This window comes from Scardinius erythrophthalmus (genome assembly GCF_964197995.2).
Source record: "Scardinius erythrophthalmus genome assembly, chromosome: 18".
Lineage (NCBI taxonomy): Eukaryota > Metazoa > Chordata > Actinopteri > Cypriniformes > Leuciscidae > Scardinius > Scardinius erythrophthalmus.
The window spans coordinates 5291184-5309813 of NC_138238.1; the positions used below are offsets into that span (position 1 = coordinate 5291184).

At 38.1% G+C, this 18630-nt stretch overlaps 1 protein-coding gene across 3 annotated transcripts; it reads left to right on the top strand.

Moving 5' to 3' along the window:
• Window positions 1–600: 600 nt before the first annotated feature.
• On the top strand, window positions 601–4033 carry LOC308707232 (uncharacterized protein). Of its 3 annotated transcripts, none has more exons than XM_081393509.1 (4): window positions 601–747; window positions 843–898; window positions 1003–1987; window positions 2552–4027. In XM_081393509.1, exons 1-4 carry the CDS (start codon window positions 713–715, stop codon window positions 3804–3806), a joined length of 2331 nt encoding a protein of 776 aa, XP_081249635.1. In that variant the 5' UTR covers window positions 601–712; the 3' UTR covers window positions 3807–4027. The 3 variants fall into 3 exon arrangements, with proteins under 3 accessions (XP_081249635.1, XP_081249633.1, XP_081249634.1); XM_081393508.1 differs by having other exon boundaries at window positions 649–747; window positions 1003–2142; window positions 2677–3911; XM_081393507.1 differs by having other exon boundaries at window positions 1003–4033.
• Window positions 4034–18630: the final 14597 nt, after the last annotated feature.

Consider the following 18630-nt stretch of genomic DNA (forward strand, 5'->3'; position numbering starts at 1 on the left):
ACACCATATTCAAGGTAAAGGTATTCAACTATTCCCTGAACAAACAATGTAGCTTAGCCTTGTGGTTGTACAAACCATTGTCATTGTGTGATTCCCTAGCCTGCAATATAATTCTAACCAGTACTTTATTTTTACTTCAAGTGAAAATAAACTTTCAATGTCCTGTTTGAGAAGACCATGCAGCTGGATTGCCAATTAATGGATTTTCAGTGTTTTAGTATAAAGGGCAATATGTTAAAGAGAACAATACTGAAATGTTTTTTTGTTTTCTCCCCCAAGCAACACACAATAAGCTGAAATAAGCTTAAACTGAAATAGGTGGACATTTTTCTGAGGGAATCAGTTCCATGTTACCTGCAATGTGCGTGCAATCTCCTGCACTAATGACTCAAAACATTACAATGTATAACATTAATTTCACATTTTAATTTGCAGGTAGCCACATAAATATGCTTTATGGTGCAGTTCTGATGGGATAAGTAATTGCTGGTATAGGATGAGACAGGTGATTATATTTAATTACTTTTTGACAAATTTGAATATCCAACTAAGTTTTCACAGGTGAACAGTATTTTATGTAATTGTAAATGTGAGTTGATTGGACAAATAGGCCTATAAAAACAAATGCCTGATTTTGAAAGTATACATAGATGTTTTGCTGTTTTGGCTTGGAGTAACAGACTCAATTGTTAGTGTTAAAGTAGTTCTGTTAATGGATTATTTTGCTATGGACGTGGGGTGGAAAAGGTTAGTCAAATCTTTATTTGAAGTGTTTGTTGAATGTGCAAAAGTTATATAAATATACACTTTTTTTATTTTTTATTTTTTTTGTCTCTCCCTAGGGTCCCTATGCTATTGATCCTATTGATCTTCTTGAAACATGCATTTGGACAGGAAGGTGGGCATCCTTTTAATGAATAAAATAAGACTAATATTTTTTTTTCTTTTTTTTTTTTTAAGATGTCACCTAATTTCTCTATTTGCTGTGCTCATGTTCTGTAGGTTGGAGTTCTCATGATGCTCTGCCTCACCAGAAATGGCATGACCACAAGATTGCCTCACCTCAGGGAGCCCAGTTTTCAGTGTTGGAGGCTCCAGTGACTGGAAGCGTTCCTTTTGAAGAAGTGGTCTCTAATGTGCTTGCTGGGAAAAGCCTGAATCCCATCAGGTCTCGTTTTTCCCGTTCACGTCAGCATGTAAAAGGTGGCGTTTCCAGCAGCCCTGCATCTATGTCTCGCACCCAAAGTGCACCGAGTTCCTCTGTTTCTGCTTCCTTGGCCTTGCCTCAAAATCTGCTGGCAGCTTCCAATCAATATGTGCCTACACTGGAAATTAGTTCTGGCTCATCTTCCCAGCCTCAAGGTACCACTAGCCAGTATGCTCCATTTTTTTCCTTGGGTGCAAAAGTGCCTGTGTCCAGTCAGTACTATCCAGCAACTCTGAGTGGATCCTCTCAGTCTCTAAGCCAGTCATCTCAGAAGTGGCAGCCTTCAACCTCTAGGACTGAAGTTTTTCAGCCATCTAGTACAGCGGTGTTGCAAGGATTTCAGACATCTGGTGCATTGCAGAGCATCTCTCAATATCCTAGTAGACTTGTTTCACTGTCCTCTGCATCTGCTGATGGCTCCCCTCTCCAGCTTCAAGGTACCTCTAGCCATTATGCCCCTGCTGCTTTGGATGCAAAAGTGCCAGTGTACAGTCAGGCTGCTCCAAGTGGATTTTCCTTGTCCACGAGTCAGCCATCTCAATGGCAGCCTTCCACATCTAGATGGTCCCAAGGTTTTCAGGCCTCTGGCACAGTGGCATCACAAGGTTTCCAGACATCCGGTACAGTGACATCACATAGTTCTCCAACTCAAGGCTCCAAGTCTACCAGTAGGTTGTCTACCCTTACATCAGCAGCAAGTCCTGGCAACCTCTTCTCCACACAGGATGGAAGTGGCAGATATAGTGGTTTGTTCAGCCAGTCTCAAAGTTCCTCTAGCCAGTATGCCCCTACTGCTTTGGATGCAAAGGTGCCAGTGTACAGTCAGGCTGCTCCAAGTGGATTTTCCTTGTCCACGAGTCAGCCATCTCAATGGCAGCCTTCCACATCTAGATGGTCCCAAGGTTTTCAGGCCTCTGGTACAGCGGCATCACAGGGTAGCTCTCCTTCTCAAGGCTCCAAGTCTACCAGTAGGTTGTCTACCCTTACATCAGCAGCAAGTCCTGGCAACCTCTTCTCCACACAGGATGGAAGTGGCAGATATAGTGGCTTGTTCAGCCAGTCTCAAAGTGCCTCTAGCCAGTATGCCCCTACTGCTTTGGATGCAAAAGTGCCAGTGTACAGTCAGGCTGCTCCAAGTGGATTTTCCTTGCCTACGAGCCAGCCATCTCAATGGCAGCCTTCAACCAGTAGGACTGAAGTTTTTCAGCCATCTAGTACAGCAGTGTTGCAAGGATTTCAGACATCTGGTGCATCGCAGAGCATCTCTCAATATCCTAGTAGGTTTGTTTCACTGTCCTCTGCATCTGCTGATGGCTCCCCTCTCCAGCTTCAAAGTGCCTCTAGCCAGTATGCCCCTGCTTCTTTTGATGCAAAAGTGCCAGTGTACAGTCAGGCTGCTCCAAGTGGATTTTCCTTGTCCACGAGTCAGCCATCTCAATGGCAGCCTTCCAAATCTAGATGGTCCCAAGGTTTCCAGACATCCGGTACAGTGACATCACAGAGTAGTTCTCCAACTCAAGGCTCCAAGTCTACCAGTAGGTTGTCTACCCTTACATCAGCAGCAAGTCCTGGCAACCTCTTCTCCACACAGGATGGAAGTGGCAGATATAGTGGTTTGTTCAGCCAGTCTCAAAGTTCCTCTAGCCAGTATGCCCCTACTGCTTTGGATGCAAAAGTGCCAGTGTACAGTCAGGCTGCTCCAAGTGGATTTTCCTTGCCTACGAGCCAGCCATCTCAATGGCAGCCTTCCACATCTAGATGGTCCCAAGGTTTTCAGGCCTCTGGTACAGTGGCATCACAGGGTAGCTCTCCATCTCAAGGCACCAAGTCTACCAGTAGGTTGTCTACCCTTACATCAGCAGCAAGTCCTGGCAACCTCTTCTCCACACAGGATGGAAGTGGCAGATATAGTGGTTTGTTCAGCCAGTCTCAAGGTACCTCTAGCCAGTATGCCCCTACTGCTTTGGATGCAAAAGTGCCAGTGTACAGTCAGGCTGCTCCAAGTGGATTTTCCTTGCCTACGAGCCAGCCATCTCAATGGCAACCTTCCACCTCTAGGTGGTCCCAAGGTTTTCAGGCCTCTGGTACAGTGGCATCACAGGGTAGCTCTCCATCTCAAGGCACCAAGTCTCCCAGTAGGTTCTCTACCCTTACATCAGCAAGTCCTGGCCAATCTTTCTCCAATGTGTATACATCCAGCTCCCTAAGTAGAGCTGGTGCTCAGCTGGCAGGATCTAGTCGTGATGTGCCCGTGCAGACAGGAAGCACTTCTACTGATGGCTCATCTCTTCAGCTTCAAGGTACCTCTAGCCAGTATGCCCCTGCTTCCTTGTTTTCCAAAGTTCCTCCGTATAAACCGGCTGCTCCAAGTGGATCCTCGTCTCTGAGCCAACCGTCTCAATGGCAGCCTTCCACCTCTAGGTGGTCCCAAGGTTTTCAGGCCTCTGGTACAGTGGCTTCACAGAGTAGCTCTCCATCTCAAGGCTCTAAGTCTCCCAGAAGGTTCTTTACCACTACCAGTGATCTGAGATCTGAGCTCACAGACTCCACCTATGGCCAGAAACCTTCCTGGAGAGACTTCTCATCTGTCAAGGGCTAATGGACTGTCTTATACATTTATCTGTACCTTGGACTTATGTCAGTGCTAAATTGCATAAATCTGGTGTGCTTTTTATAAATGTAACTTGAATCAATAAATTGCATTAATGGGAATGTTGTTTCCTGTGGTATTTTAAACCCCAATCTCACTGCTGCAGGTGCCATACAGCCTTAAATCAGCCTCATCTAAATGTTTCATTGTATTCCCTGGGTCTCTTTTTGTATACATTTAAAAGAATGCCTACATAATGGCTGGGTTTTGCTGTGTATCTTTTTTTTTTTTTTTTTTTCAAATGTGAAGTAAATCTTTCAAAGTTAACAAAAAGAGAAACTATAATTAGGTGCTTTCCATCAAGTTGTTCAAGCAGATGATGGTGGTATTAGTAACCAATAGTAAATGAAACACCATCTGCAGAAATGGCTGATTTGTCATGTGGGTTTAATGTTTGCATGTCTCTTTAATCTGCAAATGTGTTTCCATCTCTTAACTTTTTTGCACAAACCAAGCAGGTGTGGGGTTTTTTTTTTTCCTTTTTTTTTCTTCCATTTCAATCACTTGTTTCTGATGTAATTATGCAATTAACTAGTAATGGTTGCCTAACATACTGGGTAATATTTCTGCAACTAGTGCAGTCCACTAACCAAATGTGTTCATTGCTTAAACTTGTTGCATGTCCTGCCTTAAGTCAAATCAGACTGCACAAGTAATCATTCTGCTTTGAGGTATTTGTAAAAGTGACATGATGGCCAAGTATGGTAACTCAGAATTTGTCCTATTTATCTTGTTCCAAGTTAGTGCACACACATTAGGATGCGTGAGTAGTGAACACACACACCCGGAGCAGTGCCTCTTTAAAGTTTTTGTTTCATTCTGGCAATGTAAAATGCTCAAAGCAAAAGGAGTTTTTTTTGTGTGTGTGTGTGTGAGTTCAGCCCATTTCTGCTGCTTAACATGTACTGTATTCTCTCTTGTTTCATGTACATTGTCAATCTATTCAAACTTTCTCCAGTGTTTGGATGACATGCAGTGCTGAGACCAGCATAACTTCCTTATTCTGTCTTTTCCCTCTTGTTTTAGAATGCATGGCAATGAAAAAGGGTCTCAAAACTGAAAGTTTAAGGGCTTTGGAGAGTAAATCTTTAGGACAGGGAGTCTTTAGGGTGATCAGGGAGACGGGTGGATTTTTCTGAAGAACAGGCATGTCAGCTGGCTCTGACCTTGCCCTGTCTTTGCTCTGAGCATCTTTATTAAGCTTCATTAAAGCCAAGAGAAGATGAAATGCGGTTTAATATTCCTCTGACAGAGAGGCCAGGAGAGGGCAGTCAGTCAGCAAATGAGAACCAACCCCTTCCTTTTTCCTTCTCGCTCTATTTTACTCCCTCACACCCATACAACATTTAACTGGTTTTTATTGGCATATGTGTATTGCCTAAGTGTCGCACTATAGCTTTGTACATTAAGAAATGGTGCAAAAATATGGAAAGTACATTGTTTTGTTGTTTGTGCATGCAGACTTTTCAGCTGTGATTTGACAGATGTTTTGCATTATAGCTTTTACTGATGTGTATTTTAAATGTATTTACTATCTAGGATTATATTAAAATAATAGCTTTGTTGTTATTACTTTGGCAGGCAAGGTCATATGGTCACTAGTCTCAGCTTCAGACAGCATGCCCACGGACTGCCAATCTGTTCACTAACCTAATCACTCGATTGTCAGGTTAATTGCATCCGTTTTAGAAAATATATATATTATGAGTTTTATCTGGGGCACTCTGTAGCAAGTAAACCACTGTAGATATCCACAAACAGGATTATAAATTGTACTTGGTTTGTGTGTCATGTTTGTGAAATAATCTGTATTTATTACTTTTGGATGGACAGAAATTCTGATTAAAAATTTCAGACACTTCATACTAGTTTATTCTGTTTTCTATAACCTACAGCTGGATTTGAAACAACACCCCAGTCTGTTATTGTGTTATCAACTTTTTCAGGTAAACCCTTGCCTATAATGGCACTTGGAAACACAACTGATTGGTCACGTTTCATGTAGGTCAGACCAAAGGATCAAAGTTTGGCTGGGTTGACCCATTTAGCCCCTGCTGGTTGATCTGAATCCAACATGCATCTATAAAAACTAAGCAACATGGCAAATATTACAGGTGCTTGATGATTATTATTATTATTAATAAAAAATGTAATAAAAAAATGCATACTTCTGTGGAGGAAATTAATTTAAATGTGAACAGGTATTATTGACCTTTTGGGGTCAGACAGACCTTTCCTGTCTCTACTTTGGCAGTAGTTGACCAGAATAAACTGCAGCTGGGACCATTTATGCTGTTCTTTTTTCTCTCAAGCCTTGCATAGCTAGTGGGAGCACCTGCATACATATCACTGTTCGAACACTCAACAGCAGAAATCACAGGGGCAGAACAGATCAATACTTCCATTTTCTTCTTGTTAAAGGAGGCACTAAAATGCATTTTATCTCCTCGCCGGAGATGCTTGGTCCCCTTTCATTATCTCAAATAACGGCAACAAATTCCACTCAAGGTGTACCGTCTCATTTTGATTGGATTACCTTGAAGCAATACGATTCAGTATTTAGCTTCATGACCGCGGAGAGACTGGCAGCCCCTGGACTTGACAGAGTAGAGTTAGGTGACTAGAATGCGGTCAGATGATTTATAGATGTGGATCCGTGTTGTGAGACATGTAATGAGCTCCACAAACCCATCAGCAACAGTGACTGATCTGTAGAGGAAGTGAAGGTATGACAATGTTGCACACAGTCTTTTCATGACTATAATGATACCTGACTCCGTGAAGATCCTTTCATGTGTTAGGTTAGAGGAAACGACTGTGAGTTTTGTTCCTCAATTTGTAGCATCATTTAGTGAGATGAGAGACAGCCTTGTGAGTGTGTATGTGTGTGAGCAGTGCACACTGTGAATTGCTGAATGCGTGTGCATGTTTTGGACATATTCAAGGGAAAAAGTGGACAGAACCCAACATCATTTCTCAAATTGAAGCTTATCTGCTCTTGAAATACTGGTTTTGATTAATGTCAGTGTTCAAAGGACATTATATATTACCTGTATTTTTTATAATAAAACAGATTGTTCGGTTTTGGTGAAATATGAGGATTATATACAAAAGTCCCCCCCCCCCCCAAAAAAAAAAAAAAAACAGCTATTAAAATGCAAATTGTTGAATGATGTTTACAATATAAAATCACCTATGGAGTATAGTTACAGATGATATTTTCAGCGGTCTTGTTTCTAGAAGTACTTCTCCCATTCATTTTCTCCAGAAAAAATAATAAACCAACAGGCTCTTGCTAACTTTGTCTTTTTGTCTAATTTGCATATACACTTCTGCTTCAAATCAACGGTAACAATATCATGAAACATTGCCAATATCTTACATAACAAGAGCAATAAAAAAAAACTGAATTATATATAGTTATTAGTTATTTAAACGTGTTTGTGTGTGTGTGTGTTTTTAAAACTGTATATTTGGCATCTTATTTACTGCTCTTAAAAAAAAATTCAATATTTTATGTATTTTAGGCCATATTTATTTATGTTGCTAAGTATGCGTATGTGATGGTGTAATGTAGCCTACAGTAAGCCTGACAGTTTTGCTAATTATAAACCTCCTCAGCATGATATAAGCCATGGTGACCCTGTCGGGTGTACTTTGCAATAATGACCATGATTGTACATTATCTCTTACTTTATATGCACAATAAGATCTGTTTGTTTAATGCTGATAATCAAGGTTTTATTTAAAAGCCTCCTGCTTTCAACTCCAGGTCTATTGTAATTTGTTTCATCAGTGGCCCCCAAAACACAGAGTAACCCCAGTGGAAACTCTCCTCTTTACATTTCAATCATCTCGCTGCTTTTATTTTTGTCTGTGGATGATGCTGGAATTGCTTTTCAGATGAGAGATGGATTTTTCTCTAGTGTTAAAGCAACCGTTTAGCAGGAATCAAATTGGAAGTGGAGAAATCCACTGGAGAAAAAGAGCAAATAAAATAGAGCTTTGTTTTCTCTATGTTCTTTGAATAATATTCTCTCTGTTTCATTTGTTCCACTGTATGGCGCCAGAGACTGTGCTGCAAAGTCACTGTAGTACCACTGCTGACCTGAAGAGAGCAGTAGAGACATTACTCAATGTTTTCCAGTAGACGCTACTGGTTTTGCTTCATCATCCAGTTTGCACACATAGGTAACTATCGTGTAATCTATAGTATCATCTTTATCTCCTTAAGTTTTGTTCATGATTTTTAGCAAGCTGTCCATGTCCAATTTACCAAGTAAAAGAGTGAAATTGATACAAAACATTGTTTGATTGAATGCATGGTCGTTTGAAGTCAACAACAAAAGATAAAAAATAGTTTTCTCCTCCCTTGATAAGCCTGTTTCTGTAATATTTACATATGTGTTTTTAAGTTGTCTATTTCTTTTTTGTTTTATTTGAAGAGGAATATTAACCTATTTATGTGTCTTTTTTATTTAGTCCATACAGAAAGTCCGATATCATTTAAAATGACCGACCACAAAAACTGTCTCCAACAAACATCTGCAAACTCCATGTTGGAGAAATTTGATCTTTTCTTGGCTGCATCTCCCATTTACTGCTGTTCATAAAGGTAGGACAAAAACAACAATATTCTCTGATTATTTGTGTCTGGTGATGTTGGCCCCTCTTGACTGTATTTTCCATAACTTATAAAGATCTTTAAGCAAGAGACCTTGCTCATGTAATAAGACTTCACAATCTGTCTAACATGAAAGAAAGTTCTTTGTAAGTCCTTGAAACTTTACGACGCTCACAGTCTTCAAAGCTACATTCCCCTTATGTTCTAATGCAAATAAATACACTTGATTTCTACTCCACAGAAATCTCTCAGACAACATCGAGTTAAAAGCAAACTAATGTAGGCTACCTTGCTTTCAAGAGTGACTCCTTTTTCATAATGTATAAGAAGTGCACTGTGAACTTTGTCAAGGAGATTTCAACTAACGTAAAATTGTACTGTGCTCTGAAAAAACGTATGTAGCATAATAATTTTTTTGGGTCAAATGTTCTTATATAGAGGGTCTCCTGGTTTAAAGGAGAACTCCGGTCAATTTTAACATTGAGCTCATTTTATTGTACATTTGGAGTGCTGTCAATACAGAGAACAACGACAAAAATCGGTGTTGCCTACACCGAGTTATTCTATTTTTAAAATTTGCACCCTGTTGACTTCAATAGGGCAAGTACTAAACCTGCTTTTAGCCTCTTAACATCCTTGATGTGTCATTACAAGTGCACAGAAAATGTGAGTGATTCCTTCTGAGTGAACACGAGTGGATGTGACTGCAGTAGATGTAAAAGATATGTATAAAAATGATGTTATTTAAGCCAGCGCAAATACCTGTTTACATCCTGTTTTTCGGTTGAAGTCCAAAGTAGTCGATTGCCGAGTTCACGCGCGTGATCATAGGTAACTAAAACTATGCGCATGAACTCGGCAATCGACTACTTTGGACTTCAACCGAAAAACAGGATGTAAACAGGTATTTGCGCTGGCTTAAATAACATCATTTTTATACATATCTTTTACATCTACTGCAGTCACATCCACTCGTGTTCACTCAGAAGGAATCACTCACATTTTCTGTGCACTTGTAATGACACATCAAGGATGTTAAGAGGCTAAAAGCAGGTTTAGTACTTGCCCCATTGAAGTCAACAGGGTGCAAATTTTAAAAATAGAATAACTCGGTGTAGGCAACACCGATTTTTGTCGTTGTTCTCTGTATTGACAGCACTCCAAATGTACAAAAAAATTAGCTCAATGTTAAAATTGACCGGAGTTCTCCTTTAAGTCTGATTCTGTTGAAGGCACTTTGGCATTAAAGGAATAGTTCACCCAAAAATGTAAATTAGCCCATGATTTACTCACCCTCAATTCATCCTAGGTGTATATGACATTCTTACAGAAGAATACAATCGGAGTTTTATCAAAAAAAAAAAAAAAAAAAATGTCCTGGCTCTTTCAAGCTTTATAAGTTTTGAAGTCCATAAAAGTGCATCCATCCATGATAAAAGTCCTCCTCGCGGATGCAAGTATGTTCGTTTGGCCGGAAGCTAGTTATTTTACTTTATAACGTTTTAACAATGGACATTTTTCTTACACAAACGCATCGCTTCACTTCAGAAGGCCTTTATTAACCCCCGGAGTCGTGTGGATGAATTTTATAATGGATGGATGCAGTTTTATGGACTTCAAAACAGAAACATTTACTGCTATCATAAAGCTTGGAAGAGCCAGGACATTCTTTAATATAACTCTGATTGTATTTGTCTGAAAGAAGAATGTCATATACACCTAGGATGACTTGAGGGTGAGTAAATCATGGGCTAATTTTCATTTTTGGGTGAACTATCCCTTTAAATAAAAACATAGTTGGACAATAGCACACATCAGTCTTAATAACTGCATTAATGTTTGGTGATATAGTGAAAACGGGAGGTAAATTTAGCTGTGTAATATGGTACAATATGAAATGGGCGTGGCTAAAGGGAATAGTTAGACAGAACGTGTAGTGAGTAGATTTCAGGAGATTGGAGGATGTATAACAGTAAACAAAAAGACGTACAATAAACTTAGTGAGACTATTATTAATAAAAACAGAGAAAATAATTATTTTGCTTCTCTGGTGCTTCTAATAAGCTGGTGTGAAAGTCATATATTGGAAGCGTACTGTTGGTGTGAAAACAGTGAGACGGTGCCTTTTGCGCAAGGCTTTCCCTGCCTGGGGTGTGTTTGTTTCTCAATGTGTTAATTTCTCTGTTTGAACATTTAAATGTTTTAATCTGTATGTAATTAGCAACAGGGTAGTACTACTACTAAAATAATGAATCAATCCATCCATCCAGTTATGTTATTCCATCTACCGTTCTATCCTTCTATCTATCGTTCTGTCTATCGATCATCATTATATCAACAGCATGATTATTCTTTTTAAAAATCTCATTTTAATGTTCCACAGAAGAAAGAAAAACATAACAGCATGGAACGGTGAGTAAATAAAGACAGAATTGTAATTTCTGCCTGATCGATGGCTCAATGAATTTTCCAAACTTGTATGACTTTCTTTCTTCTGCAAAACAGAAAAGATATTCAGAATATCTTTCCAGGCGTGGCGCAAGTGTTTTTTTTTTGTGCTAGTTTCAGCCTGACGCAGTTATCATTTTCACGTCCTGCGCCATGTTGTTTAAATAGCAAATGCATTTGCGCTCATCTGTTTGCCCATGGGCTTGCTGGTCTGAAAACGAGGAGTGCCCAGGTGCATTGTTGGCGTGTTGCTATTTTGACGCAACTGAAATAAACTGTGCCATTGACCCACAAAAACCTGGTCGAAAGTCAATGGCCATTATTTTTTTTTTTTGTTATTTAAAGAGCGCGTTAGTAATGTGTGCCTATAGGCGGGTCCACAATGCGCGTACACTTTGCTTATTACACATCCATCCATCCATCCATCCATCCATCCATCCAGTTCTGTTATTCCATCTATCGTTCTATCCTTTTATCTAATGTTCAATGATCTACAGTATCATCATTATATCTGTCTGTAAGACCAATAAACCTTCAAAAATGTGTTTTAAACTTTTTTCAAAACTTTCGAATAAGACTGTCATTCCAACATTTAAAGATTTTCTTGATAAAATGTTCCTTTTCTAGTTCCAGATTACAGTTTATACATTTCTTTGCATTTTATTTCTGCCTCCTTACTTTCAAATTTGAATGTCAATTGAAATTAAATTCAAGTTCAATTCAACAAAAGTTGAATGAAAGTCATTCTCAATTCATTTCTGAATGGCGCAAAGACCTGGTCCATTTATATGGAGTAATGGCTAATGAAAACAGCTTATTTTAAACTGTAAATATATATTACTATATTACTGTTTTTACTGTATTTTTGAACAGGGAAATGCAGCTTTGAGGAACATAAGAAATAAAATAAAATAAAATAATTAGAAATCTTGCCAACCCAGACTTTTACATTTTGTCTTTTATAATGCAATTGTTTTTATCTGTTGTATAGATATCAGCAGCATGAATATTCTTTTTAAAAATCTCATTTTAATGTTCCACAGAAGAAAGAAAAACAAATGGGTTTGGAACAGCATGGGACGGTGAGTAAATAAAAACAGAATTGTAATTTCTGCCTGATCGATGGCCCAATGAATTTTGAGGCTGATATTTGCTGTTTAATGCATTTTCCCATCTGCATGAGTCGGGCGTTTTCAGTGCATTTCCTGAGAGCTTTACCTCATCTTGTTTTTCCAGTGCACACCATGATCCTGTGGCGGTACAGCGGTATGTCAATGAATAGAAAATAAGCATAGATCGTGCTCTCCCATTCCCAGTGGGATTTCACCACACATCTTTGGTGTGTAGACACCTACTGAGACTTCAAATCTTTCCAGAGGAGAGTCCGTGTCCCCTCCACACTTGAGATTCCTGTACGCCTTGAGACGTGAGGGGCCGGCTGGAGAAGAGTGATGGAGAGCACAATGATGTCAACGTGAGAGCTGGGGAATTTCACACTAGGCCTGGAAAGAATGTTTAGCTACAAACGAATCAATTAATGTTCTGCTCCCATGCACTTCCTGTTGAAGTCTTTCTGAAACGTCTTCTCTTTGAACTTGCTCCAAGCGGGGAAGGTGGGTGGACGACAGGGCTTCGGGTGCGATGGACCATGGAGATGCAAAAATGCTTCAATGAAGCGTGTTGTTCAGAGTGCAGAGTCAAGATCTTAGGAATCCTGTGAAGGAGGACTGAAGGAGTGCAGAATATCATATCAATCTGATTGAGCCTTTTCTATCCAGACAGTATTTCTTGTGCCCGAGAGAAGATGTCCTAGATATGTCAGGTATTGAATGTGTTGATTAGCAGAACTCATTAATTGTGGCTTTATTAGCGGTTTCCCTTCTTTAACGCTCACACTCAGGTGAATTCACTAAACAGCTTCACCACTTTAACACTTGGTAATTCAGTGCAAGAAAAAAAAAACATTTTTTCACCACAAATTATTCAGTTTATAAAGGGACAGTTCACCTAAAAATGAAAACTAATCATTTACTCACCCTCATATCATTCCAAACTTGTATGACTTCCTTTCTTCATGTGGCGCTATGCGGCGCCAGGGGAGACGCAAGTGTTTTTTTTTGCTAGTTTCAGCCTGACGCAGTTATCATTTTCATCATAAACTGTGCCATTGACCCACAAAAACCTGGTCTAAAGTCAATGGCCAATATTTTTTTTTGTTATTTAAAGAGTGCGTTAGTAATGTGTGCCTATAGGTGGGTACACTTTGCTTATTACACACACAGGGACGCGCAGCAGCACACAAACATGGCAAATATTAAAAATAAAAGGATTACAATGTAAAATATTATTATTGTGTACATAAAGATATGGTGGAATCCGGCTAAATGGTCTGTTTGCGTGCTTCAACCTTGCGCACGAGCAGATCCGTTTCCTTGCTAGAGAAGCGTTCAGTCTTTCCGCTTGCAAATTCCTGAAAAAAAAAATGTAAATAGCGAATCCGCCTTTGGCTCCAACTGGCTTTTAAAGGGATTGGGAGATGAGACTCTGATTGGTTTATTGCACGTTACGCCCAAAACACACCCATTACTCATATAAATAATTTTTCCATCGTTAAACTAGCAAAAGTGTATTCGGACACAGTCTAAGTGCACTGGCGCCGTGCACTTTAGCGCTTAGATCGTTTAAATAGGGCCCTCATTGTTTTTTCCAATCCCAAATCTTCTTTCGTGTTCTGCAGATTTGGAATAACATGAGGGTTAGTAAAGGCCAGCTTACACCAAGAATGATAACTATAACAATATTAGCACAGCAAATAACTTTGTTTATTATGAGGCCACGCTGCAGTTTTCCTGTCGGCCGCTTTAAATGCTCGAGCTCATTAAAGTAGGATGGATTCTGATTGGCTGTCAAAGTTTTTTTTTGTTTATCAAAAATCATTGTGAAAGTTATTCCAACAATATTGTTCATCTGTGCAGTTATCATTAAACCTGAGTGGACTCTATCTATCTAACTTTATCGTTATAGTTATTGTCCTTGTTGTGGACGGGCTTTAAATGATGAACTAATTTTTCATTCCAACTATGTCTTTAAGAGAATTCGGTGCTAAAACTATACACGGACAGCTCATGCAAATTAATATCATGGGTATGATTCATTCTTAGCAAATTTCCCAATCAAAGTAATTGTGACATACACGGCTACCCGCAGGACCCACTGTAAAGATGTTTAATTATGGTGCTGTCAGTCTCCTTTTCAGAACTGACTACAGATCTGCATTCAAATTAGCCGAGTGATCGAAAGCAGGTGAGATAGCAGCACATTCTTGAGACGGCATGGCATGAGCTTTGAGAGAGTGAGCTGAGCTCTGCTTCTTTTACCACGTCATGTTTTTCTGCTCTACCTCAGAGAAACCCTGAGAACTTGTCTCCGGACTTTTTATCCTCATTTGAAGGTCAGTAAATCCAAGAGTGTGAACCTTGCTTGAATCATTATTTGCAGTGTATGAAAGGAGCGGAAAGCCATTGTTGACATTGTTACTAATTACTGGTGAAAAGTGAATAAAAATGTGTCTTTTTAAAGAAAGAGTTGAAAAGGAATTGAAAAAATAATTTTCATACACAATGAAATCTAATCATAAGCGGTCCCTTTGGCTCTGCATACAAAATTTTGCCAGTGCCCTCTGACAGTTTTTGCATTATTTTGTTTCTGCCCTCAGCCTTTTTAGATTTTTATTCATAAATCATTATTAGGATTTAATTACTGCGTATGCTGCAAGTAGAAGCAGCTGTGGCATCTCTGAGGATCCCTGCTGCTTCTCCTGCTCGCATTATTTGAGGGGCTTGTTATCAATGTTACTTTACAGTGAGAGATTTCAGGATAATAGTAATTGGGCGCTCACTATGTTCTAGAACCAAGCGAGCAGCCTTGATGTCTACTTCTTATAGGAAGATTCCTAACAGAAATGAAACATCATGGCTGATTTGGAATAGAAATAAGTAGACTTTTGTTCAAAAGTTTGGGGTCTGTAAATTTTTGTATTGTTTTTGAAATAAGTCTCTTATGTTCACCAGGGTTTCATTTATTCTATCAAAAATATAGTAAAAATATTCAGAAATTGTATTACAATTTAAAATAACCCTTTTCTATTTGAATATATTTTAAAATGTAGGCTAACTTATTCCTGTGATGCAAAGCTGAATTTTCAGCATCATTACTCCAGTCTTCAGTCTCACATGATCTTTTAGAAATCATTCTAATATGCTGAATTGCTGCTCAAGAAACATTTCTTATTATTATCAATCATAAAAGCAGTGCTGGTTAATATTTTGCAGAAACTGTGATACAGGACTTTTTGAATAGAATAGAAAGTTCAAAAGAACAGCATGCATTTGCAATAGAGATAATTTGTAACATTATAAAGTTCTTTGTCACTTTTCATCAGTTTAATGCTGAATATACAAAAAAATACTGACCGCAAAGTTTTGAACAGTAGTGGATGTGTGCAACTATATTGAAAGTAAGAATACAGTGTGCTAATAACCATAAAACAATTAGGCCTAAAACATGTTGCAACATCTGAATATAAAGTTTTTTTTGTGTGTGTGTCAAAGATGTTGTTTCTTTTGTCTTCTCACCACAGGAAGTTTACTTTCTGTCAGCAGCTCAGCACTCAAGCTGTGCCAGGCACAACTTTGGTCATGAATATTGATCACTCTGTGACGTTTGCTGGATTTGCTGAACAACGGATGTTGAGTACTTGTTTGCTTGTTTGTTTTATGAAGTCAGCTATATTTTTTCCTCCACCCTGTGACAAGGCAAAATAAAAAAATACTATGATTTTTTCCCAAAAAGTTTGTGGTGAGAGAGTTTAGACAAATGCCTTCTCAATGAATGATACATGCAGTGCTTCCTCAGAATATGGAATAAATAAGATATTTTTACAGTCAGGAGAGCTTATAAAGACTTCAGTGGTGTGGAAGTCGGAAGCCCATTGGTTTTGAGAGCTACTGTATTCAATAGGATACGTTATAGGACACATTACATCATAAATCCCATTGAGTTTAACAGGCTCAGTGTAGTAATGGTTTCTTTTTTGACTCTAAGCTGTCTTACAATAACACTTCGCTTATAGGAAATGAGAGCAGTGCTGCAGTATGGAGATAAGACATAACCATAGATATTTCTTTTGACATTGGGATACGGGAGCACAATGCTTTCTTGGATGCTAGGGACAACTAATTGACTCATACAGCATAGACTGTCTCCAGAAGACTAGAGGAGTTTGTCCCTTGTCTTGTAAAGCCATAGAATGTCTCAGGTTATTCAAATGAAATGTACCAAAATGCAGTGTTTCAGTATGAACTGCCTCAAATGTGTTTTGTTCTTCATTTTGTGTGGAAATAACATTTGAATTTGTTGGACTCTTTTGCATTTAATACACACAATTAAATAATATTTTCACAAAATTACAGCTTAATTGGAAATATATACATAACACCCCTACACACACACACAGTGATGTTCACATAGGCACTCATACTTTTAAAATGTAATAATTTATATGTTTCTAGTGAATTTTCGTATTTAAAAATTCGGGGACAGGGGTAAAACATACTGTATAGACCTTATGCGCCAGAAAAACGAGGGCGCCTCCATCTTTAGAATATTGTATTTTAACTTCTGTTTTTGCGGTCGCTCTGTATATTTCTGTGGCGCTGCTGTCCAGGAGTAATTAGCTTTTGAAGTGGATTTACTTAATGTAAAGTTAACGATAAACAACTGTAATGTTTAAAGCAGATGTCTTAACAAATGTCAGTCGACCGGGAAGATTTTAAAACGAGCCGTCCGTCCATAAACACGCAAAATCGCTGTGAAAATACAGACCGGAAGTCTGGGCGGGGCTACATAAGGTCTATACAATTCTAAAAGTCTGAAAGTATCAAAAATAAATGCAGGTATTTTAAAAAAAGTTCCAAGATAAAACAAGAAAGCTGTTAGTTTTTATAAAAATTAACTTTTGGGACATAAAATTGCTTGTAGTTTTTGAGGAACGGCTTAAAGCGTGGGTGGCTTGAGTGGGATCAAGCCTGGTTAACTGCTGGTATAACGAGATGAATAACGGACTGTGCTCTAATGCAGTGGTTTTCAAACCCTGGGTCGCGACCCTCGGGTGGGTCGCGAGACTTAAAATATGGGTCGCCAGGACGATTTAAGGAAAATATAATTAAATTAAAAAACAAAATTTGTTTTCATAAAACCATAGTCTATATAAAAGAAACACACACAATATGGCTATTTAAACAATTAATAGATTAATAAAACGAAAGAAAAAACTGACAGCATGCTGCTGAGTTTGGTTCGTTTGGCGCGGTGCCTCACAAACAAGTTGACGGAAAGGAAACCGAGACCGCAGTTTGTTTATTTTCTTTATTTTACAAAAGCACAATGTTGTGTTTTATTGCGAGTGTACACAAATATAAATAAATACGTTGCAGTTTCGAATGATGTCCTGAACAAAATAACGGAGTATATTTAAATGATTCCATCGTGCCGGTGGCGCCTCACACGCATTCCAGCATTGCAATCTTGACATCGCAGCCGGTTCATTATCAAAATAAAATAGTCAACCTCACATAAAAATTACACTGCTCTGTTTAAATAGTCAATAGCCCAGCTAACAGGGAACGTTCTCAGAACATTGGCTAACGTTCTCTGAAAGTTCTCTAAAAGTTATCAAAAACGTTCTTGTTGTAACGTTATTATAACGTTGTGCCAACGTTATATGTCATTGATAAACGTTCTAAAAACGTTAGCATTAAAACGTTATTCTTACATTGTTAGTGGAATGTTTTAAAAACGTTATTGTTAAAATATATATTAAGATAAAAGTTCTTTTAAAGTTACCAAAGTAACGTTGTGCCAACATGTCATTGATAAACGTTTTAAAAAACATTATTATGTTAAAAAATATATATTAGTCATTACAAATTAGTTATACAGCTTTTTATTCTGCAAATCAACTTCAGAAACATATAATTTGTAAATCCAGTGACACAACTAATGACACAATGCACTGACATTATTTAACTATTTCATTTAAATATTTTTTATGGTCAGAGTAAAAAATCCCAGAATATAAAAGAATTATGTTCAGGAAAATAGCAGTATTCATTTAAGTTGAGTGCATTTTGCTTGTTGTATGAATTAGACACTTTTATCACAATGCTGATTAACTTAGATAAAAGTTCTCTCAAAGTTACCAAAGTAACGTTGTGCCAACATGTCATTGATAAACGTTCTAAAAACGTTAGTATCAAAACGTTATTCTTACTTGTTAGTGGAACGTTTTAAAAACGTTACTAAATTAAAACAAATAAACAACTTCAGAAACATAATTTGTATATACAGTGACACAATGCACTGAAATTTTTTTGGGGGGTTAAAATATTTATTCAAATATTATTATTAGTTTAGAAAAAAATCCCAGATATAACATAATTATTTATTCAACAGGAAATAATTCAAAAAGTACAGTCAATTATAAATTTGGTTTTACCTCTTAAAAAAAAAAAAATTAACTTTTGCAATTACAGTCAAAGAGAAAACAGGGAATGTGTTATGATAGACTGTAGTTTTATCTGATCATTCCCCACGTCCGAACCAGAGCCATCTGGTCCGAACGACCTATTACCTAAGATGGGC

Bases quoted from the DNA above. Each gene is read 5' to 3' on its own strand.
- LOC308707232 (XM_081393507.1), top strand. From the start codon at position 713: ATGGATTATTTTGCTATGGACGTGGGGTGGAAAAG. The intron at 748-842 runs GTTAGTCAAATC...GTCTCTCCCTAG, and splicing joins ATGGACGTGGGGTGGAAAAG to GGTCCCTATGCTATTGATCC. The intron at 899-1,002 runs GTGGGCATCCTT...CATGTTCTGTAG, and splicing joins ACATGCATTTGGACAGGAAG to GTTGGAGTTCTCATGATGCT.